General features: G+C 45.0%; 2 protein-coding genes and 1 pseudogene across 5 annotated transcripts in view; 1 reads left to right on the forward strand and 2 right to left on the reverse strand.

Annotated features, from left to right (window-relative positions):
- The window catches only part of KIF24 (kinesin family member 24), a 41,264-nt gene extending 22,923 nt beyond the window's left edge, over nt 1–18,341 (forward strand). Inside the window, exons 6-12 of the mRNA XM_004372327.1 lie at nt 3,630–3,751; nt 4,536–4,641; nt 8,598–8,669; nt 10,747–10,856; nt 14,054–16,294; nt 17,561–17,654; nt 18,201–18,341. Coding sequence (XP_004372384.1) covers nt 3,630–3,751; nt 4,536–4,641; nt 8,598–8,669; nt 10,747–10,856; nt 14,054–16,294; nt 17,561–17,654; nt 18,201–18,341 — 2,886 coding nt within the window. The remainder of the gene's footprint in view (nt 1–3,629; nt 3,752–4,535; nt 4,642–8,597; nt 8,670–10,746; nt 10,857–14,053; nt 16,295–17,560; nt 17,655–18,200) is intronic.
- A 2,875-nt stretch (nt 18,342–21,216) lies between these two features.
- Nucleotides 21,217–21,905, reverse strand: LOC101360993 (protocadherin gamma-A4 pseudogene; annotated as a pseudogene).
- A 547-nt stretch (nt 21,906–22,452) lies between these two features.
- UBAP1 (ubiquitin associated protein 1) overlaps nt 22,453–23,987 on the reverse strand; it is an 88,051-nt gene continuing 86,516 nt past the window's right edge. For all 4 annotated transcript variants that reach the window (XM_004372328.2, XM_023727540.1, XM_023727539.1 and 1 more), the window contains one exon: nt 22,453–23,601. In XM_004372328.2, coding sequence (XP_004372385.1) covers nt 23,461–23,601 — 141 coding nt within the window. In that variant the 3' untranslated portion in view covers nt 22,453–23,460. The remainder of the gene's footprint in view (nt 23,602–23,987) is intronic.

Here is a 23,987-nt window from a genome sequence, read left to right on the forward strand (position 1 = left end):
GACTATGCAAAGGCATTTGTGTGAATCATAACAAATTATGGATAACATTGTGAAGAACGGGAATTCCAGAACACTTAATTGTGCTCATGAAGAACCTGTACTTAGGCTAAGAAGCAGTCATTCAAACAGAACAAGGGGATATTGTGTGGTTTAAAGTCAGGAAAGATGTGTGTCAGGGTTGTATCCTTTCACCGTACTTATTCAATCCCCTTATTCAAATAATCCGAGAAGCTGGACTATATGAAGAAGAATGCAGCATCAGGATGGGAGAAAGACTCATTAACAACCTGCGATATACAGATGACACAACCTTGCTTGCTGAAAGTGAAGAGGACTTGAAGCACTTACTGATGAAGATCAAAGATCCTTCACTATGAATTACACTTCAACATAAAGAAAACAAAAATCCTCACAACTGGGTCAATAAGCAACAGTATGATAAACGGAGAAAAGATTAAAGTTGTAAAGGATTTCATTTTACTTGGATCCACAATCAACACCCATGGAAGCAGCAGTCAAGAAATCAAACAACGCAGTGCATTGGGCAAATCTGCTGTAAAAGACCTCTTTAAAGTGTTAAAAAGCAAAGATGTCACTTTAAGGACTAAGGTGCGCCTGACCCAAGCCATGGTGTTATCAATTGGATCATATGAATGTGAAAGCTGGACAATGAATAAGGAAGACCAAAGAAGAATTGATGCCTTTGAATTATAGTGTTGGTGAAGAATATTAATATACCCTGGACTGCCAGTAGAACAAATAAATCTGTCTTGGAAGAAGTACAGCCAGAATGCTCATTAGAAGCAAAGATGGTGAGACTTCATCTTACATACTATGGACGTATTATCAGGAGGGATAGTCCCTGGAGAAGGACATTATGCTTGATAAAGTGGAGGGTCAGCAAAAAAAGAGGAACATCCTCAGTGAGATGAACTGACACAGTGGCTGCAGCAGTGGGCTCAAACATAACAACGATTGTGAGGATGGTACAGGACGAGGCAGTGTTTTATTCTGTTGTACATAGGGTCGCTATGAGTCGGAACCGACTCAACAGCACCTAACAACAACAGCTGATCCTACTCTCTCTCTTTCCTGCCTTCTTCTCACTACATTCTAATAATAATTGCAAGTGTTTTCTGAGTACTTCTTACCCAGCAAACACTTTGCCTAGGGGCTTCTGTAAACGTTATCCCACTTAATCATCACAAAATCATGATGACGTAAATATTGTTAGAGAAAACTGAGGCTAAAATTAAGTGACAGCCAAGGACTGCATAGCTAAGGCTGGCAAAGCCAGTATTCCAGTCTGGACTGATCTTCCTCTGAAGCCCACACCCTTTTTACCATGCTACATTACCTATGTAAACCCTGATGGTGTAGCAATTAAGAGCTACGGCTGCTAACCAAAAGATCGACAGTTCAAATCCACCAGGTGCTCCTTGGAAACTCTATGGGGTAGTTCTACTCTGTCCTACAGGGTTGCTATGAGTCAGAATCGACTTGACAGCAACGGGGTTTTACATTACCTATAGTGTAGATGTAGAGATAATTTTTCTTAAGAAATTAAGAAAAAAGACGCATATTATTGAATGAATTAATACTTTTATGACAGTATCTTCTGTGGTAGTTTGCTTAAAGTTAAGTGTTCGAAAGACTGTGTTTAAATGTCAAATGACAGGGTTCGTGGGAAATTTTATTGTTGTTTTTTCAAAACTAACAGTTGGGACATAGGTGTGTGAAATGGTAGGGTGGCCCACCATAGGTATGTCTCTTTTTCTTTCTAATGGTTTCTTTATCCTGGGACAGATAGGTAAATTTTGCTTAAGGGCTAGGGCCTCATGTTTGTGTGATTCTCACATTCCTTAGTCCTAGGATTCAAAACCTGAGGTAGCACCTGAGAGTGGCTGTTTTAGAGGATCACCTAAAAGCCAAGAACTCCTTTCTAGTGATTGCAAATACAGGCACAGAACAAAAGTGTGGAATATGTTGAAGGGGCTTCCCTGAGGCTGTGACCATTCTTAACCTGCCCAGAGCTCCCTCCAATGTGGAGTCCTAAGGAAATTGCTTCTCACATACACACCTGTTCCCTGTGGCCTTCTTGCTCCCTTCTCCCCCAGTCATTCCTTCCTTTGACAAAAGTTTCAAGCAAATGTGATCCTCTTGATGCCTAGGTCCCTAGAGATTAGCCCAATTGAATGGGAAAGGAGCAATGACTAGGAGAAAGTCCCTTTCCCTTGGCTATGGGCCATAAATGTGCTAATGGGCAGGCTGGTGGCAGGTCAACCCCTCTACCCTAGAAAAGTTTATGGCACTATCCTACTGTAAAATATGTTTCCTAAGAAACACAGAAAGAAAATAGTAATAAAATATTTTCAAAAAGGAAACACAAACAAGTTTCTTGTTAGTCAACATACAGGTATTGGAGAGAAAATAGGTATTATCGCCACTGATACCTTCAGTGCAATACATATGGTGTTGTGAAAGAAGGAAACCAGCTGAGATAAAGGTGGGATGTTAATATAAATTATGAATATTTGACATGGTTACCCTCATAAACATTTACTGACTTGAAACAGCAGTACTTGCTAACTCAGATGTCACACTCTCTCTCAGGTGTTGCTGCTCATACTCAGGTATCACCCATGTGTTTGCTCAAGTGTCACCTTCAGGTGTCATCTTCAAGTGTCACCCACATAATCATCCTCAGGCACACTCAGGCATGGCCACTTGTTGCCTGCCTCCAGGACTGGCAGCTTAATTTTTCACACAGGTTCATCCTTCCTCCAGGAGATTTCTCCTTTCAGGCATATTCTATTACCTGGTTTTACCAGTGCAGGCTCCGGGACTTCCCTGCCTTCATAGAGGACTGATTAACTCATCAGAAATCCCAGATTTGGAATCAAGACTTTGTCTGTCAGGCAAATGGACATTTTTTTTTTCAGTGTAGATTCTCAGTATTCAACATTCCTTTCTGTTCAAAATCAGGGCAACATGTTTATGCATGGCTGTTTTCAGGGGCTGGACGCCAATCCTGAGGCCTCAATCCCCTCCATTCCTTAGTGGCCAGAGGGATCCCAGTTAGTCTTTATTCCCATTTGTGGGGATTAGTCTCAAGGGAAATCATGGGCTCATACCATTCCCAATAACTCGTCACTTCATGTCTCAACACATCAGGCCTGGAGTCCTTTATGACTGCAGCCTGCTACAACAGGTGGATGTGATCAGTCATTTTGTGATGCACGTTTCTATCCTTTGCTTCAGTTGATAAGATAGATGAGTATTATGGGACCTTGCTTTGGAGCTGAGTTATGCTCTGGGGATTTTAGTCAGGCTAAATCCATCAAAGATATTAAAAAGAGAACATGAGATCAAGAAGTAAATTAGTTCCTGAGCTATTGAATGTTCTCCCCCAAGATTAGTATTCCACATTGTTTTCATTGCCACTGGGTACTTATTCTGTATGATTTAGTATTTGGGCAACTTTCCACGTGGTGGGAAAAAACTGCAGTGCATTGACAAAGTTAGTATATGACTGGGCTCTACTGTTTTCAGCCAACTCTTAGGAACCAGAGGGCTTTGTTTACTACTTTGTTTACTTGGAGAAGTCACCCTGTGGATTTTATTTTCAGGTGATCTTAAAGGGCAGCAAGGAGCGCAGCACCAGGGCCACTGGAGTTAATGCAGATTCTTCCCGCTCCCATGCTATCATCCAAATTCAGATCAAAGATTCAGCCAAGAGGACGTTTGGCAGGTAAGCTGAAAATATTCAGGGAATCGTATTGTCTTCCTTTCCCTAATGTGACTTTGAAATATATGTTATCGACAACCAGACACCCTGCCATAGAGTTCATTTCAGGGATACAGAGTAGAGTTGTTAGCCCTGAAATAAATCATTGTACTAAAGTGCCATCAGTTGATTAACCATGAAGTAATGACCTATTGTTAGTCAACCCTAACTTATTAAAAGGGACATTGATTGCTTCTAACTTGAAACACAGTATCAGCAGAGGAACAGCCTGGAATACATCTCAGGAGAGCTTATAGACCAAAAAAAAAAAAAAGGAGGGAAAATTAATCCATCCTTCTTGAAAGAAGCCATAAGACAATTGGGTATATTCATTGCTTCTCTGGTGCTATCTTAGCAAACTCTCTGCCACACTGATGGATGAGCCTATTTCACCTTTGAGTAATGAGTCTTTTTTTTTTTTTTTTTTTTTTTCTGGAAAGCAGCCCACAGAAGTGTTTCTGTTTAATTATCTAAGTAGTCACCTAAGTGATTTGCATTGGGGTCATTTAGCCTCACGGAAAGAGTGTTTTATTAATTTTGGCATACTTTCTTACAAATGATTAAAATTAACAGACGTGTGAGTGAACAGTGCCAGCAGCAGCTGACAGAACACAATTTTGCAGTACTTTTGGAAAGCTGACAGTAATGTCTTTCCTTTCCTGAGGGTGGGCCAGTCACAAAATGCTGACTGAAGTAAAAATAAACCAGGGACCCAAAGAAGTCATCCCTGCTGTGTCTTTTTTTCTAGGATCTCTTTTATTGACTTGGCTGGCAGTGAAAGAGCAGCAGATGCCAGAGACTCAGATAGACAGACAAAGATGGAAGGCGCAGAAATAAACCAGAGTCTTCTGGCTGTAAGTTGTTCAAAAGCTTTAATCTAGAAATCTTTCGTGAGGGATTTTGCTCTTCTTTACATGAGCCAGAGGGGGCGAGAGTGGAGTGGAATCAGCAGAGCAGCAGGCATGCTCTTATCTGGCAGTGGAATTCCAGGCTTGGGGAGAGAGGCTGCCCAGACTCTCAGCAACTCTTCTCTCCCTGCCTTCTCTTCCTCTGGTCGGTCCCTGCCAGTTAGGAACAGAAGTATTTCTGCAGTTGCTGAATGGTTAGCTTAGGTGAACTTTCCTCTTCTCTCCAAGTTTTAAAACTTTAATAAATTTTCAGACATATAAAGGTAGAACAAGTAGTATAATGATCCGCCATACACCTGTCACCCTGCTTTAGCAATTAAGTTTATGATTTCTTTGCAGTTTTCTTTTTACCTTTAGGATGTATCCCACTAGGAATGTAGTCATAATACTTTCTTGCAAAGTCACTTGAAATAATTCTTCTCTGTATATTTAAAGCCTACCAATTCCATATTCAGTTAGGTTCATTTTTAAATTTTGATTTTGTTTTTAAGAATTGCTTTCTTTATTTGATTTAATTTTATAATTATTTAAAACATTTACATGATTCCAAAGTAAAAATTGTGAAAAAGAACACATTCAGGGAAGTCTAGTTTCCATCCCTGTCCCCTCAACCGTGTTACCTCCCTCCCTTTGTTGTTGTTAGTTGCTGTCAAGTTGATTCTGACTCACAGTGACCCATGTATGCAGAGTAGAACTGCTCCATAGGGTTTTCAAGACTGTGACCTCTTGGAAGCAGATCTCCAGGCCAGTCTTCCAAGGTGCCTCTGGGTGGTTCCAACCTTCAGCTCATAGTCGAGCGCCTTACCGTTTGTGCCACCCAGGGAACTATTCCTCCCCTTAGGTAACCATTTTTCTAAATTTTCTGAATTCATTTATTTATTTACTTATATTCACCCCTTTTCTCAGAAAAAAAGGTAGCATGCTGTAAACACTGCACCTTGCTTAACAATATACTGGAGATCACTCCATCGTCATATGTAGAGATCTTCCTCGTTCATTTTTACAGATGTTTGGTGCTGCCTTGTGGTCCTCCACTTCATTTATGTCCTGTTGATCAGAACTGAAGTCCCCAGCTATGCACATTCTTTCCAGGCCTCCTGGGGATGAATTAGGAGGTTGAGAGAGGTGGGAGAGGGAACCAGCATCTTTTTTTTTTATTATTATTATTGTTTTTAATTTTGAATAATTTTAGAATTATAAAAGATTTTCAAAAATAGTATGTAGCATTCCCTGTATTGCCTTCACCTAGCTTCCCCTGATATTAACATTTAACATAACATTGTACAATGATATAAATTAGGAAATCAACATGGTATAATACTGTTACCTAGTCTACAGGCCTTATTTGAATTTCACAAGGAGTTCCACTAATGTCCTCTTTTGGGTCCAGATCCCATATTACATTTAGTTGTTATGTCTCTGTAGTCTCCTCAGTTTTTGTCATTTATGACCTTGATACCTTTGAAGAATACTGGCCAGTTATTTTTCAAATTGTCCCTGAATTTGTGCTTGTCTGATGTTTTCTCATGATTAGACTGAGGTTATGCATCTTTAGCAAGAATAGCACAGAAGTGATATTCCCTTCTCAGTGTATCATATTAGGTGGTACATGATGTCTGTCTGTCTTATTACTAGTGAAGTTAACCTTGATCACTTTGTTAAGGTGTGTCTGCTAGGCTTCTCCATTGTGAAAGTTATTGTTTTCCCCTTTGTAATTTATAAGTATCTTGTGGGAAGATATTTTGAGATATACAAATACCTTATTTTACATAACACTTTTGCTCACTAATTTTAGCATCCATTGATGATTCTTGCTTGCAACAATTATTACTGTAGTGTTTGCCTATTGGGATTTTCTATTACCATCATTCCTTCTACATTTATTAATTAGAATTCTGTTGCAAGGAAAAGCTGTCCTCCCCATTTTATTTATTTATTACATTATTTATTTATATAAGTAAATGGATATTTATTTTATTTGCTGGATTATATATAATCCATTACTATCATTATTTTGTTGCTCAAATTATCCCAGATTTGGCCACTGGAAGTTCCTTCAAGTTGGCTCCTGTATTCTTTTGGCATGCTCTCATTTTTTGAGCAACTTCTTACTTTTTGGCACTATGAAATATTCCAGGCTAATCTTGTACTTTCCCTGCCACAGCCCTGGAATCAGCCATTTCTCCAAGGAGCCCCAGAAACAACATTTTGAGCATTTACTATATTTGAGTCAGTTTCATCTTCACAACAAGCCTGTTAGGTAAGTTAGGCAAATTCCCTTATCCCCACTTTACAGATTAGGATTCTGAGGTTCAGAAAGATTAAGTGAATTGGCCAAAGGTCCACAGCCTTTAACCAGAAATCTGTGATTCTGGTATTTTAAACTATGGCCCAGGAATCAACTATGAAACCTGGGAAGAAGTACCTATGAGGCTGTACCAACCCTTTGGGACTTGACTATGTCTTTCTCAGATGGACTGTGGCATGCAAAGGGGCCTAGAAACAAGCTTTCTGGAGTAGAGTAAAAAACTTGTGCATTGTGAGGTGTAAAAGGTGCCCCTTGTTTCTTTGGTACTTTCCTTGGTTCTCTCTTAGTGTTAAGTAAAGTCTCTTGACCATTCCATTCTGATTCAGCAGGGCTAAAGGAACGGAAGGGCTCATAGGGGTTGATGGCCACACTTGGACTTGAGTATATAAGGAACAACATCGGGAGGCCCCAAGGGCAGGTGTAACTCAGGAGCAAGAGTCTGGTTACCTGTTACCCTTGTAGATGACCTTCCCAGTGCAAAAGTTTGGAGATTTTAGATTAATTTGTAATAAAGGAGGAAATTCCTTTATACCTTCTTATGCCCTGCAGCTTCTTAGAGCTTTGTACCTAATATATACCTTTAATTTACTTAAAATATAATATACCTTTATATTCTAAGGGATGGAGTGGGGGCAGGTACCTTGAATCCAGCTTCAGGCCTCTATGGCTGCCACTAAGAACAGCCACATCAAACTCTCAAAGCTAATTACCTATTCTTGATGAACTCCCAGCTCTGGCACTTCCAAGGGCTTCCTTCCATCCTCCTCCATCTCTTCCTTTCGTTTACTGCCTTTTAGCCAAGATGCATGATTCACCCTGAGGAGAAATAGGGGAAGGCCTCCCCTCCCTCACCTTGCCTCCCCGACCTCACTCTTTCTGCTGTTTCTGAAGGGCATGTTGCCCCTGCAGGTCTACATAGCCAGGGCTCTACTGGCTCTACTGATGTCCAGTGAGAACTTTGCATTGAGGGGCTATGCCCAGGAGCAAGTGACATCCTTTTTCCTTTGCGCCACAGTCCCTGCTTTTCTAAAATGAGGGGGTAGTCCTACGTGATTTCTCAAGTCCCTCTCAGCTCCAACTTTCTAGAATTACTCCTGCTCCATTCAGTCAGTTTATATCTGAATCCACATTTGAATCTGGATATATGGAGGGGGGCGGGGGTGGGGCAGGGAGAGAAGAGAGTGAGTATAGATATTTTCTACACTTAAGTATCTATGTAGTAGGGAAAAGGAGAGAAAGGGAGTCAGCAAGCCAGAACAACCTCCTATCTTCCCACCACAGAAGCTTGGACTCTGGCACCTAAAGGTAGGTCCCTTGGTTCATCTCTCCCTCGCCATTAACTCATAGCTAATGCTAGGATTACAGCCTCTAAGTTGGGAGGCGCTAAGCTAGGCAGCACATGGTAGTGTTTCCCATACTAGCTTGATTTTTCTTGGTGAACAGGAAACTACCAGGACATTTGGACTTCCTTTTGGACAATTGCCTGAGTGTGGTTTATTTAAGAAAAATAATCTTCCTATGTACATAGCATCTGATCTTTCTCTCTTTGCATTGCAATATCTGATGTGCTTGTTGCTATTCTTCCACTTTGCAGTTGAAGGAATGTATTCGAGCACTGGATCAGGAACACACCCATACTCCCTTCAGGCAAAGCAAGTTAACTCAGGTAAAGTTAAATGTGAGCTTTGAGTATGTTGCGGTTCATTCATTTGTTCCTTATTCCATTTATTTGTTTGTTCAGCAGAACATCCACTGTGAGCGAGGCATGATGCTAGGCATAGTGGGGAATAAAGGAAGGAAGGTGTCCATTATCTAGTAGGACAGAGGGACATACTCTGGCAGAGATACCCGCAATATGAAGAGTCTTGTGCGGGCAGCAGCCTCCCTGGCAAAAGGACATGCAGCAGCCCTCTTCTGGTCACCACCCAACAGCTTCCTGTTTATTTCCAACATATATAAACCTTGTTGCTTTAGTGGAATCTCTGAGCTTTTGAAGGAGGGTTATAGCTGCACTTGGTACTTTCTTGCCTATAAGACTTAGATGAGTGTTTCAGGACAAAAAATAATGGCTGCAGTTAAAAAGAACAAGATATATTTATCTACATCTGCTGATAGGAAAGATGGCCAAAATCTATTGTTATGTGAAAAGTAAGCTGTAGAACAGTGTAATAATATGATTGCATATGTGATTTTAAAACATTCTTTCTATTATATATGTAGCCACACAGGAAAAAAAGTCCAGAAAGATACAGAAGAAACAGTTAACATTGGATACATCTGGAGATTAGTAATGGGGATAAAGGTGGAACTTAAACTTCGCACTTCACACCTTTATGTATGGTGTAGCCACCTATTGTTTTTATAATTTAAAAAAACATGCGATGAGGGAAAAAATTATTTACATGTGAACTGTGATTATTCTGGGTGTAGAACTATACATCATAACTTTTTTCTTGTGTTTTTCTATCATGAAAATGTGCCTTAGTAATGGAAAACACAAGTAGACATTAAGTGTGCATCAGTAGTGGCTGCAGAGGAGTGGCATGTGGAGGGGCCTCCCTGGGTATGAACAGCTACAAAGACAGTTTACAGATGTCCCAGACTGGGTTCTGCACCATGTCTTTGCACAGTGGAGGACAGACTAGCTGGGGAGATGTCTAGAAAAGGATCTTTGTAGTCTGCAGAATGAAGCCAGCCCAGCATCTCGGAGTAGTTTCCACTTTGTGCAGCTAAACTAGTGACTCCACAGGAGCTGGGGCAGAACCTATAAAAACACAGCTCCTTACTAATTAGAACTGACAATTCTGTGGGTTAGATTGTATCTTCTCAAACATGATTTCAGCCAGGAACCTCTTGTAGTAGTTGGTCCTGATTCTGACACTTGCTCTATTATTTTTTTTAAGTTTCTCATTTCCAGAAAATATGTTTCAATTTAATTAAAAAAAAATTGAAACAGTATATAGAAGTTCAAAGATGAAGGTAAAAGATACCTTAAAATCTCACCTCCCAGTCATAAGCACTGCTCCATTTTGGTGAACATCCTTCTAGGCATCTCTCTGCCCATATATCCACACAGAGAGCCACATATAGTTTTACAGAATTATACACATTTTTTTTTCACTCAAAGGTAAGTTAGTTATCTTTCCATGTACCTAAATGCAAGATATACATAATCATTTTAATGGTTGTATTTATAATTAGTTAGTTGTTCCCTATTTATAGACTCTGAGATTATTTCCAATTTTATTATTATAAACAATATTGTAATGAATATCTTTGTGTACCCTTTTTTTTTTTTTCTTTTCCTGTCAGTTGAGTGATTATTTCCTTACAGTCAAGACCTGGAAGTGTGATTGCCAAACCGATAGTATGCATGTTTTTACATTTTGGTACATATTGCCAAATGCCTCAGAACACTTGTACCAGTTCGTGGCACATGGTATATGGATAGTGTAGGAGAATGCCCATTTCCATGTACTTTCACCAGGGCAGGGTATCATCAGTCTTTTTTAATTTTATAGTTGAAATATATTCATTTTTTAATGGTTTGTTTGCATTTCTTTGATTAGTGGCAAAGTGAGTACTTTTTTGGTGTTTTTTGGTCATTTGTATTTCTTCTTTTCTGAATTGCCTTTTGTGGACAGAAAGGGGACTATGGCCCAGTGTCCTGCATACAATAAGTAGTCAGTAAGCCCTCTGTAAGTTGACTCTTCATTCACTGACCTGCCTTCTGTTTCGGACAGGTCCTGAAGGACTCTTTCATTGGTAATGCCAAAACCTGCATGATTGCCAACATCTCACCAAGCCACGTGGCCACAGAGCACACTCTGAATACCTTGCGCTACGCTGACCGGTGAGTTGCCTTCCTGATGGCAGGTCATGTGTATGTGCGTGCACATCTCGCACACACCTAGAGCGCTGACCCTGAACTCCACAAGCTTGTTCGTAGACCTTAATATGCAATTGGTCATTTGAAGAATGTGACCAGGTAGGCCCTGCCATTTGTGAATGTGACAAGTGGAAAACAACACATTCACTTATTTAGGAGTCAGCTCTACCATATCAGTGACTTTTAAATGGCTAGAGAGAGATGAAATATTTCTCTAGGGTAGAAGGCTTGGTGAGTTTTTCTTCCCGCTGGGTTCAGCCCTAATTGTAGAGAATAGAATATATATATTATTGGCATGTATTCAGAATCACTTTGAGCCATGTAGGTCCAGAAGCAACCAACCCAGACATGTTAAAGAAGGACAAACTGAGGCCCAGAGAAAGACAGGGACTTTCCAAGGGTTTACTGAGAGTTGGTAACAGAGCTGGCACTTCTGACTGCCTAGTCAGAGCTCTTTCTGGGGTGACTTTGGTATCTGCCAGGGTCCTATTCATCTCTTACCCTGTGGTCACATGTGTTTCTTATGGTGGGTGAAGATGCTCTCATTACCATCCTTTCCTTTGGCTGCTTTGCTTCCTGGTCCTGTCTTGAATCTTCCTCTTCAGTTTCCCAAAAGCCGTCTGTAAGATTAACAGACTATTTGAGGGAAACCTGTTTTTTATTACTGTTGAGGCATCTTTATTATCCATGGCATTTTACAAGACTTATTGGGAGGGAGAGATGATCTATTATTTAAGTTCCATGAGAACTGAAACCTTATTTTTCTTTTTCGCCATTGTATCCCTGGTGCCCAGACAGTACTTTGTAGATGCTAGTACTAGTAAATGCTCAATAGATATATATGAATGAAAGAAGGAATGCCTTCTGGGTGCCAGGCCTTGAGTGAGGCACTCTGTGTACCTTATCTCATTTAATATGAGAGGTAGTTGACAAGATGGTTCCAAGAGTAGGTTTTAGAGTCAATAGCCTGACTCTGCCATTAGATAGCTAGGTTTTCAACTTCTCTTGGCCTCAGTTTCCTCATCTGTAAAACAAAACAAAAAAACCAAACCCACTGTGGTCGAGTCAATTCCGACTCATGATAACCCTATGGGATGGAGTAGAACTGCCCCATAGAGTTTCCAAGGCTATAATCTTTATGGAAGCAGACCGCCACATTGGCTGGTGGGTTCAAAACTTGAAGTTTAAAAACTTAAAGTTCTTTGCCCCCATGTATCCATCACCTACTTTTAACAATTATCAACTCTATGCCAATCTTGTTTCATACCCACCACCCACTCCTCAAATCCCAGACATCATATCAATCTCTTGAAGTTCTTCACCTTTCATGATTAGGACCAGAGAATAAGACATTGCCTCTCAGTGCTTCAGTAAAAGAAGATGAAATGACCCTTTCTCATGAGGGATATATTGAGTATCACTGAGAAATTAATTTGAAATAAAAAATAAAAGAATAGAAAAAGTACAATAGAATTAATCTCTCCCATTCAAAGTTGTCTGATAAATTATTAAAAATAAATGTGAAAGCCATTTGTTTTATGTGGTTAAATTAGGCTTATTGAAATTAATTTTAGGTACTTTTAAGTAAAAATCTATATACACACAAATTTCCCCCACTTCTGATTTAAAATTCTTATCTCTCTGTGTACTAGAAGAATATTTCTAAATAGTCCAAAAATAAAGTCTCCAGTATAGAAGAGAACTCCATGTGGTTTATTGGCAGGATTGATTTTGGTAAACAGGCAGAGTGCCCTGAAGCCTTTAGCATCAATGACCAAATTGCCTGTAAGATTGCTTCTGGCAGTCAGGTTTCTAGAGTTATTAGTATGACTTCTAGGAGGAAAATTTAGTGTTTCACTCTTAATGAAACTAAAAAAGCTGAGTTTTTGTAAGGGGAAGCAATTTGGAACTATCTAGATTTGCTGTGGCACCTCTCAGCCCATTCCTTCTATGTATGCCCTATTGCAACATCTAAGAAAAGGCCCACAGACACATTTCGTGTGTATTTATTCACACCCCACATCTCTTTGCTCAACTACGTTACTTGCCTTTTGGGCCTAAAGGGAAGACTTAAATCAAGTCTCAGTGTAGCCCTACTACCTTGGTTTTCAGAAATGGCCAAGGAGTCATTTGGCTCTCACTGTCTGTAGGAAAAAAACCAAAAATATGGAAAAGCCATTTTCTAGGAGCTCACTAAGCAGTAGCACTGCTCCCTCCTAGGGGATTTTAATGGAGAAACTACAAACCATTGGAGAGTCACATTTTTGCTTGATACTGTCTTGTAATTCTAAATCCTTACAGTGTTTTTATTTTGTTTTAAGTATGACAAAGCAATAGACTCTGATCTTGGCAACTGACTCCTAGCAAAGATCTAATTCTGGATTTTTCCATGCTGTCTAAAATTCCCTTGTGGAATAGAGCAGTGGTTCTCAACCAGGGACGATATTGCCCCCCCAGGGAACATTCGACAATGTCTGGAGACAGTTTGTTATCATCATGACTGGCGAGAAGTACTACTGGAATCTAGTGGGTAGAGGCCTGAGGTGCTGCTATACATCCTACAATGCACAGGATAGCTCCTGCAACAAACAATTATCTGGCCTAAAGTGTCAGTAGGGCTAAGGTTAAGAAACCCTGGAATAGACAAATAGTTTTGCCCTTAATGGAATTAGCACCAGCCTGCTTATTTCTGGAGTGTTTTTGTTTCCTTAAATGCCTAGCAGGTTCAGGGAAACCTATTTTCCCAGAAAAGCCTGAAGGGGGTGGTTTGTAGGAGAAGGCTTTGATTGTGGACTAGTGGGTGAGTGGTAGACATGGAGCTCTTGAGTTGACCCATCTTCAGGAAGCATGGCATGGGCCCTGTGTGCAGTTCTGGGACTGGCTTCCCCTGGCCTGTCCCTCATGTGGGGCTGTGGTGATTTCCAAAACGCTTCTAATTCTGGAATGTTGGTTGCATACTTATATCCTCAGACAAGACACTGGTCTTTCTTGTTCAGGTAAAGATATCTCATCCTGAAATAGAATCTCCATTCCCTCTTATTCTCTCTCAGGTAAAATAACTTCCGATCCTTAGAATACTTTTCTTTGGTTTTTGTTTTCCCTGAAAGCTGTAGAACATAATGTGAGAGAAAACACATTTAACATAAAATGGTCATTTACAGGGTGAAAGAACTAAAGAAAGGCATCAAATGTTGTGCTTTAGCTACCAGTCAAAATCGGACGTCTGGAAACTCCTCTCCAAAACGAATTCAAAACTCCCCTGTGGCCCTGCCAGGGGACAAGTGTTCTCCCAAAAAAGTCAAGCTAGGACTTCAGCAGTCACTCACAGCAGCCTCTGGCTCCATGAGAGGGAAGGCCCAGCCTCTGGCTGCCCACCCACCCAACATCCCATTTGCTTCTGTACCTAAGGCCCCTGGTAAAAGGGGTGGCTTCAGAGGGAGTCCTCCCCAAGAGTGGGTCATTCAGACTAGCCCTGTCAAAGGAACCATGGGGTCTGGACATTTGGCCAAAAAAAAGGCAGAAGAATCAGTACCATCGTGCTCTGAGAAAAATCAAATCAGCAACAAAACTGCCCTTGGGTGGGGAAGCAGGGCCCCTGGCCCAGGAGAAAGCCTGGTGAATGGTAAGCTGCCTGCCAAGTGCAAGAAAGTGCAGACTGTGCAGCCAGTGCGGAAGCAGCTTGTGTCCCGAGTTGAGCTCTCCTTTGGTGACCTCCACCACTTAGCAGAGTACAGTCAGGACAGCAAGGGGGGCGCCCTTGCCAGGCCTGCCTCTGAAGCTTGGACAAACATCCCTCCACATCAGAAAGAGAGAGAGGAACATTTGCGCTTTTATCACCAGCAGTTTCAGCAGCCACCTCTCCTCCAACAGAAGTTAAAGTACCAACCACTGGAAAGGCTATTATGCCAGTACAGGCCCCAAGAAGATCAGCTCCCGGATGAGACCGCCCCTCCGTTCCACTCTTACGCTGAGAGCCATGATGGGGCCCAAGCTGAAGACCTTGACGATAGCGATTTCAGTGAGGATTCTTTTTCACATGTCTCCAGTCAGAGGACCACAAAGCGAAGAAACACCCTGGAGAATAGCGAAGACCCATTCTTCCTTCATCAGAGGGAGCAGAGTGCTGAGGGGCAGGCGGCCGAAAGGCAGCAGAGTCTATTTTGTAGCCCTAGGACAGATGGTGACGAGAAGGATCTAACTGAAAGCTGGATGTGCTCAAGGGACCCCACAAATTCCAGAACAGCAGTGCTCGATCATGGCTGCAGCCTAAGTGAGGTGCCCTTGGACTGGAGCAGAGACGGGGACTCCTCACTGATTTCTCCCAAGGGCAAGCTGGCAGAAAAGCCTTACTGCTCCCAGGTAGATTTTGTATATACCCAAAAAAGGGGTGGAGACCCAGCCTTTAATCTCAGGCAGGATGCCTTCAGAAGTAAGGTCCCTGGGCAGACTGAGGGCAGCTCACCATCACCAGAAGAGGACAGTGTCATTGTCTCACTGTCCCACATTGCAGTTCCTGGGTCCCCAGACCAAAGACACACAGTCAGCACACCTTTGAGAGAAGTCAGCGAAGACAGCCCAACTCTAATGACCAGAATAGTGAAAAATAATGACCCTTTCCAAGGAGAAGACTCTGGAGGAGAATCAGGCACATGCTCTGAATATGCTTCTAGACTGATGGCTCCCCTCTCGGTTTCCCTCCTGGAGAATCCCGACAATGAGGGCTCGCCTCCCTTGGGGCAGATGGTCCAGGATGGGGCTGCCCACACTCTAGTGGCAGAGGGCACAGGAAGGTCAGTTGTGGGCCAGACAGTGTCATGTGGTGATCAAGAGGCAGTCCTGCCAGTGTCTTCGGCAACTGGGCACCTGTGGCTCTCTTCTTCTCCCCCTGACAATAAGCCTGGTGGTGATCTGCCAGCTCTCTCCCCATCACCCATCCATCAGCATCCACCTGAAAAGCTGTTCAATGAGGATGCTGACCTGGGAGAGGCCTGCCAGGGCAGAGAGACTGCGCCTTTCTCCCAGGACCACACAGGTAGCAAGTCGTATGATGCTCACGCCGAGGAGCGAGAACTGGGCGGGTCCTGGAGTTTCCCAAGAAAGCCCTTCCCTACCACTTACACTGGGAGTTCTCACTCTGGGCCTATACTCATCCCACAGACAGGAATTAGTGATGTGGCTTACCAGCCCTGGGCCCAGGAGAGAAAACATCTGGCAGGGCAGAGTTGGCAGGAACCGGCTTTGTCCACAGACCCCAGCAAGTTGCCCGGCTACCACAAGGACAAACATAGGCTGAAACGCAGGCCAATCCCAAGGTGCTTAGCAAGGCCAGGCTCTGCCCTGGTCCCCAGCTGCTCTGCCAAGATTTCAGGAACACTCCACAAGCCCACCCTGGGGCAAGCACAGTAAGTTGGACTTTCTCCCCAAGTCTGAGCCCTTTTCACACCCCTCCCCCCACTCCAGCTCCATGTTCTATCTGTTCTGGGAATGACTGAGCTTGGCTCAGTGTCAGAGCTGTACTGTGCCTGGCAGCAGCTTTGTCCACCTTCACAAGGGAGCCTGCCTAGGTGCATCTGACATGAGCTGCAGGAATAACATGTACCGGAGCAAGGCCACCAGCATAGGTGGAGCCCCAGCCTGGGCAAGCTGAGAGGTGAGCGAGAGAAGGGAAGATCTGCCCCTTAACCAGCCTCTGGCCTGTGATGAGATGAAAATCCTCTTCTTCATTCTGGAGGGTCTGTGCTCTTGGAAATGCTACCTAGGCACAGGAGCCACAGCCCTGGAGCCCCCAGAACTAAGACAGGCTGGGCACCTCTCAAGATGGGGAAGGGAAAAAAAAAGGAAGCTGGTGATGTGGGCTGTTCTCAAGGGATGCTGAGAATGGTACGACCAAAAGAGGAGATGGGGAAAGCAGCCTTAGAGGATGTAGGAAAAGGAGACAGAGGGTCCTACTCAGTACTGAGGCCCAGGAGCTAGGAGGGCAGTGGGCAGGATTGGCCTGTAGGATGCTTCCTCCATCAGGCTGTACCCTTTGCTAGGGCTTCCAATACCTAGGCCAGGTGTCTGCCTGGTGCTCACTGAGACTACAGTCAGTGGCATAGACAAAGAGAAAGGTGTGCAGGGATGCACAGGTGAGGAGCCTGTCTCTCCCAGGTGGACAGTCTTGCTGTCTCATGGTCTCTACCCATCAGTAGAGTCTAATAAGACAGCTCCTCCAGCTTGTAGCTCAAGTCCCCTGCTTTGGGCCCTGGACCTTCCATAGGAAGTAGAAATGGTGGCCGGCTAGCAGCAGGCCTTACCTTTCCAAATATGCCAGTCACAGGGCTCACAGCCCTGAGAGCCTTTTCTGCAGGTAGGCTGTGGAAAACAGGCAGCTCCTGTGGAGGAGGAGCAGCACCCAGCTCTTTCCTGAGTGTCCTCAGTACAGTTTGAGAGGCAGGAGGCAGCTCAAGAAGACCATCTCTTTTCCTGTATCTCTCCAGTCCCTTGATGAGTCCCAAGAGGAACAGGTGATGGGGGAGGAGATGGTGGTGAGCTGGCGCTGGTCAAAGCCTTGACCACTTTGGGCAGAGGCAACTCATGGCCTAGAGGTGAGGCTTAGCTCCATGAAACAATGGGAGCAGGAGGGATGGAAGGCCAAGAGGATCGCAGTGTCCCTTCTGGTGTTCCAGGCAGGTGGTAATCCGAGCACACCAGGAACAGCTGGATGAGATGGCCGAGCTGGGCTCCAAGGAGGAGACCCTGATGAACCAGCTGACTTCTGATGTAAGTGTCCTTGGCCATACACTCAGGGGCTGTTGGGAATTAGCCTGCAGCCAATTTGATGGTCATCCTTGTTTGATGTGGTGCTAAGTGGGGCTGCTGTCACACACTAACTCCTGTGAGGCATTGCCTCCTCTCGCCACTCTGAGGTAGTTTCAAGCTACCTGAGGTAGAGGCCAAAGGGCCAGGTCCAGGCAGATGGGAGATGGTGCTGTATCCCCACTCCCAGTCAAAAATATTTTCAGCTGCTGTCCTTAGCCGTTCTGCCATCCTACTGGTTTGTTGGGGCCATTCCTTGTGACTGTAACAGTGACCATCCAGCCTGCAGCCTGCCACATGCAGACCAGAGGTACTTCTATCAAAATACCTTTGTGTCCTTTAAAACACCCCTCTACCTAGAAAGTCTTTCAGACCCAGAGGAGTAGGTCTCACTCTGTGCCTAGCAACTATCCTGCAGTTTTCAGCTGGAGGGTCCTGGGCCCTGAAAAGCAAATCTGGCAGAGGGCCAGCCAGAGCAAATGCTCCATTTGTTCCTGTTTACTTCCTCAGGATTTTGAAGATTTTGTGACCCAGTTGGATGAAATCATGGCTCTGAAATCCAAGTGCATCCAGAGTCTGAGGAACCAGCTGCAGCTGTACCTGGCTTGCCACAGGCCGGCTGCAGCCCCCGAGAGGACAGTGGTATCCTAGAGCCACACCCTGTACAGGAGGGTGGGGCAGTGCAGGAGCCTGTGCTGGGCTTTCAGTCGCTGGAGGCCTCTGTCAGGTCCTCCCTGCATATACCAGAACCCACATGCTGGTCCTGCCCGTGCTAGCCTCGCCTCAGCCACACAGGGCCTTGGATAGGACCCCCAGCTCCCCTCTTAGGGCCAGACCAGACCCTCCTCAGCTATAAGCACAGGAGCATCTATAAAAAAGGAAGGACTAGGCTGAAGAACTTAATGCAAGTCCTTTTCTTTGGAGGGGGGCGGAGGCTAGAAGACAGTTTGTCTTAACTTATTGACCAATCGTCTCTTGAGAACACGTTTGGGTTTAGTAACCCAGTAGATGTTTGAGTTTGGGGATCAGAGGAGGGAGTGGTCAGTGCTAACCTGGAGGTCAGAGGTCACAAGCTAGGGAGAGCAACATGCTGAGCCCAGGGGCTCTATCAACTGAATTGTCTTTCTTCAAGATTTGGCAAAAAACCAAAACATTGTTAATGAGGCTGGGGACTGAAGGGCGAGCTCTCCCCCACCAACCTTTGGGGATTGTTTGATCTGGGGCTTTAGGTTAGCTTTTGAAAATGTAGTAAAACTAATAAACCTTGACCTGATGTGTCTTTAACAGCAGATGTCACACCTCTAAGCCCAGGTTTATGCTTACAGTTCTCCTCCCTGCCTGCAGCCCAGAATTGAGACAAAAGAGGGTACCCCTGTCTCTGCATTATTCTTCCCCATCTCAGACTTTTGCTTGATTGACAGCCTGTGTACAAGTCTAGATAAGTGTCACGCTCCTGCGGCAGTTCATGGCTCCTGTCTGAGGCTCCTCACCAACTAAGCCCCATTCTGGCACAGGGTAGGGTCCACTTCTCTGTTTGAGACACTTTCTAGGGGTAAAGAGTTGAACAGCTGGAGGATCTTAGGCAAGTCTATCTCCTAGCCTCGCCTTCATCCAGGATGGCCCCAACCTGCCACACCCCTTCAGGGGACTGTGTTCAGTATCTTGGCATTGAATGTTCTGGTCAATAGTCTGAAACCTCTGAAACAGAATCTACACACTCACACAGACAAGCCCTCATCCGAGTTCTGCTTGCTGTGTCTGTTTTTAGCAGGAAGTAGCTCAAGACAATACAAAGCAGCCTCCAGATGCCCATCACTTTCCAAAGCCATCTGGGGTCAAAGTGAGATTCATGCGCCACACAGGCTTGATCCTGATGCCTGTATGTGAAACTTTCTTTCAGGTAAAGGATAATTTTTTTTTTCCCCCTGGGAAGAAATTTTTTTTTTTTTTTCAAAGGAAAAACCACATAAATATTAAGAGTATAAAACTTGCAGGAGACACAGGAAGGAGGTGGGGTGGGGAGCTACATGACTCTGCAAAGAGAAGTGCTTATAGGAGTCAGTACAGGGGAGGGGGTCACCGTATCGTGTGGACACAGCACAAAACACAACATGGGCCGCTGCAGGCAGGTTCAAGGACAGACGGCTGCGCAAAGCCCACCACTTGCTACCCACTTGGCATCATGTAAGAAAAACTGCACTACACTATTGGCTATTCAACACCGGCCGGAAGAGGAAGGGGCTCTACACTATTCTAAGGGCTGGGGTGGGGTTCTCTAGCAGCTCCACTGGATGAACGGGACCCAGAAGGGGGTGGGCAAAGGAAGGTCTATACACAAAGAGGCACTGGGGGATTTCAACCAGGCTCTGGACACTGAGGGGTAGACTGAGAGCCTGGACAGTGGTCTTCACAGAGAAGAAATGGCACCTGCCAAGGTGAAGGATGTTGGGGAGTGCAGGGGTACTGTGGAGAAGTTCCAGTTCTGGGCTGAGACCTTCTGTCCACTTGCTCCTTGTCTCCCCAGTCAGGGACCAAGAATGGCCTAACTGGTCCCCCTTGCTGCTGGGGCACCACTGGACGCTTCCACCAGCAGCACCTCTGGAGGACCCAGCACCCACAAAGGCCCCTCTAACTTCTCCAGGGACCTGGTCCTGCACTCACTCAGAGCTTCCTTGGACTGTTAATGCCAGTTTAAATCCATTAGTCCTGGTAATTCAACCCAAAGTTTGCTGCCTGGGATAAGCCTCATATGTGGGAGTGGGGTTCCAGCATGGTGCTTGGTTTATGGTGGAATTTGGGGACCTGGTCAGTGCCCTGGGAATATATGCAGTCTCCTGTAGGACACTGTTAACTGGTGGGTCAAGCTTTGTCCCTTCCTCTCCTCCCCATCCACATACATACCCTCCCTTTCCTCCTTCATCTTACCACCCCATACTGTCTTGGAACATGCAATGGAGTCTCGTTTGGGGCGTGGGTGGGGAAGTCACAGCATGCAGTGGGAACACCAATGAAAAACAAGACTGGTCCCCAGGGTGTTGGCAGAAAGCCTGGTAGCAGAATGCCCTCCCTAAATCCAGCATGCATCAGTACCATGGGGATGGTGACCAATGTCCCCCAAAACTTGAGCTTGGTCTTAGGCTGTGGAAGGAGGTTAAGGGACTGGCACAAACCATGCTTTGGGGGAAGTCTGACAGTTGGAGAGGCCAAGAAGCCCTTCCAGCTCTTCAGAACTATGAGCCTTTTTAGGTCACCTGGTACCTCAATACCCCAGCCATCTTAAGAGAAAGGAGTTGTTGAAGAAGTGGGGTGGAGTTGGGTAGGTAGGAGGGAAGGAGGGGATGGATGGCCTGATTGAATTTGGAAGATGGAATTCAGCTGTAACTAAAGGGGGTGTGATAAATGGTTCCAGGTTTCTACACTAACCCACCACCATGGGCACAGCGACTGATTGGATGGGGGTTCTCAGCAAAAGTCCCTTTGTATATTCAAACCCTTGGGGGTGGAGAGGGGGATGTTGACTGGGCACTTATTTCTGTTTCCCAAGGGAAGCATGGCCTTGGCCCCTACCAGCATTGTGGGGGTAGCCCTGAAATTCTGAGGCCTGGGTACAGGTAGGGAGAGACTGGACTGGTGTGGGAGGGAGGCTGCCCTGTGGCTCCGGGACTGGCCTCCACATTACTTCTTGTGGCGTCATTGACAACTTCTTGCTGCTGTTGCCATCTGCTGGGGTCTTGCCATCCCGCTTGCCAGCTGCATTGGCCAGTGTGGCATCACTACCAGGGATGTAGACATTCTGGCGGTAGGCCATGTGCTGCAGGGTGAACTGGGGATCATATTGGGCACTCAAATCCATGGTGCTGGCACCCCCTCCCATGGTGGTGCTCCCATCAACAGCTTCACTAGTGGAGGCCAAGATCATGGCTTGAAGCATCTCCGCGTCAAACTGGTTGTCAGGCCACGTGCCAGTTTCATCGCCATTTTGGGAGCATGATTTCTTGCAGGGACAGAGCAGGCATAAATGGCGGCCTGCCCTCCGTGAAAGTAGTGAGGGAGATCAGCCCCTCTCCCAAGGACAGTGAGGGTGGCAAATGAGATTGTCCCAGAACTCAAGGATAATTTTTGTAAGATTTTAAAAGGAGGACTTAATTAAAAGGCCAGGAGAGGGGCTAAATCAATACCTCTCTGAGCCTGCAGCAGTCTGGTCCAGCCACCCATTGGCACTCTGGCTGTGCCTCATCTGACCAGCAGAGGGCACTGTGTTCCCAGTTTGGTTTAAGGCTCTACAGCCCCTTCTCACACAACCACTAAACAAAATTAGAGCTCTAACCCCAAGAAGGACCATATTAAGGACAAGAAAGTTTAGGGATGCAGTCAGTTCCACAGGATACAACAGCACTGCTCAGCCCTGGTGAGGCAGTTTAAACCAGTCCTGCCTGTCACACAGAGCACATAAACTGCCTGATCCTATTCACAGGAGAAGGGACTCCTTCCTCATTTCTGTCCCTGCTTCACAGTCTTACTGGGAGGAATGTGCCCTTGGTCTAGAGACTGAGCTAGGTCAGGGCCTAACAGTGTTTGTAAACCAAAAACTAGGGCTGACAGGAGGGCCAGCTCCTGGGTCTCATAAATCTAGAATGAGAAGAAAGTTTAATGACAGAAAATGGTTAGGTTCTGTTCCATCCTCAGCAAATCTAAGTGGGAAATCCCTTCACTACCACGTCTCAGTAAAAAAGAAAAGAAGGAAATTATCACAGCAGGACACACCTTTTAGATTTTTATTAGTAGTTCTCTCTGAAGAATCAAAATAGTTAGCAAATTACTTTAGATTCATCAAGACTGTATATCCTTTGTATTTAGAGCTTTAATGATGTACAACATAATACAAAACAAACCAAAGAGACTGATTTCTAGGACTAGGTGTTACGCATTGTGTCATCCTAAAGCAGTGGGCTGGAGGAAGAGGCTGTTCTCCAAGAACAGAGGTGGAGTTAGTGCTGGGAGACTAAACCGTGGCCTGTTTTCTCCCCCATTCAGTGTGCTGGGAAGGGGACAATAATTTCTTAAACTGACAACTATTTCCTAGAGCAGTAAACCCTGGGTAGGAGGGGGCTGTGGGCCAAATCAAGCCAAAAGGAACAGGCTAGGGCAGGGAAGCATGGTGACTGCCTGGCAGAAGAGGCAAACTCAGGGCCCCATGTGGAAAGGGCATTCTTTGCACCTCAGAGGCATTTGCAGAGACCAGTGTAACACTAAGAGACTTTGTTAAGAAAAGGGGAAAATAAAACCCTGGAAAAACCTTTCCATTGCACTGAACTTGGATAAGAGTTCAGTCCACCACAAGTGAGGATGAGGTAAGGAGGGGAGGGGAGCATCTAGTCCCAAAGCAGCACTGAATCTGGCCCTCCCACCCTTCTCCTTGACTCCTCTTGGCAGCTAGGCCAGGTTTGGGCTGAGGTCATACAGACCCCAGGAAGACCAGAGCAGTCTCTCTGAAGGGCGAAGTGCGAAGGGCACTTCTCAAATTACAAATACATTTAATATAGAAGGAGGAGCCAGGACTGTTCTGGAGGCATTCACATGCCCAAGTCTTCCTCATTTTAATCCCAGCTCAGCGCGCCTAGGTCATAGTGACTGGCAAGCACAGTCTCCACACCTGACCTCCCAACCCCAAAAGAAAATCCAGAAGTGTGCCCCTTCTTCCCCACAGGTGGGCTCTGCAAGGCCTCCTGGGGGTGGTGGTTCAATGGCAAGGCCTAGGCATGGCCTGTTCTCAGCTGGCTCCTGCCCGAGCCATGAGGTCTTCCAAAGCATTGTCCTGGTCATTGTTGTGTAAAAGCAAAACTTCCTTAATGTCTTTCAGTTCAAAGCCCATTTCCTTAAATTTGCTCATTAACTGAAGAAACTCCATCATCTAAGGAAGAGAAGAGAATACAGATTAAAAGGGTCCATTCACACACAACAGGAGTGTGTGTATGGGCGGGAGGGGTGCTTATGCGAGTCTGCGTCCTTCACATGAGCCTCTATGGGGCCCCTTAGCAAATGGAGTTGGGCTAGGCTGGGTGGGCTGGGGAGGAAGCCAGGGCAGAGACATTGATGACTGAGGACATCATCAGTCAGCAGCCATGCTCAGTCCCTACTCCTTCCTGCTGACTTCAGTCCATGTCCCACCACTAAACGTTCCCACCAAGGCAGGATACTGAAACCAGAAATGGCTGCTCTCTACGGAGCAGGCTAGGCAAAGTGACTAGCAATCTTCTCAGTCATCCAAAAGCTTAGCTTTTAGCTCAGGTTGTTTTG

This window comes from Trichechus manatus, unplaced genomic scaffold (assembly GCF_000243295.1).
Source record: "Trichechus manatus latirostris isolate Lorelei unplaced genomic scaffold, TriManLat1.0 scaffold00016, whole genome shotgun sequence".
Lineage (NCBI taxonomy): Eukaryota > Metazoa > Chordata > Mammalia > Sirenia > Trichechidae > Trichechus > Trichechus manatus.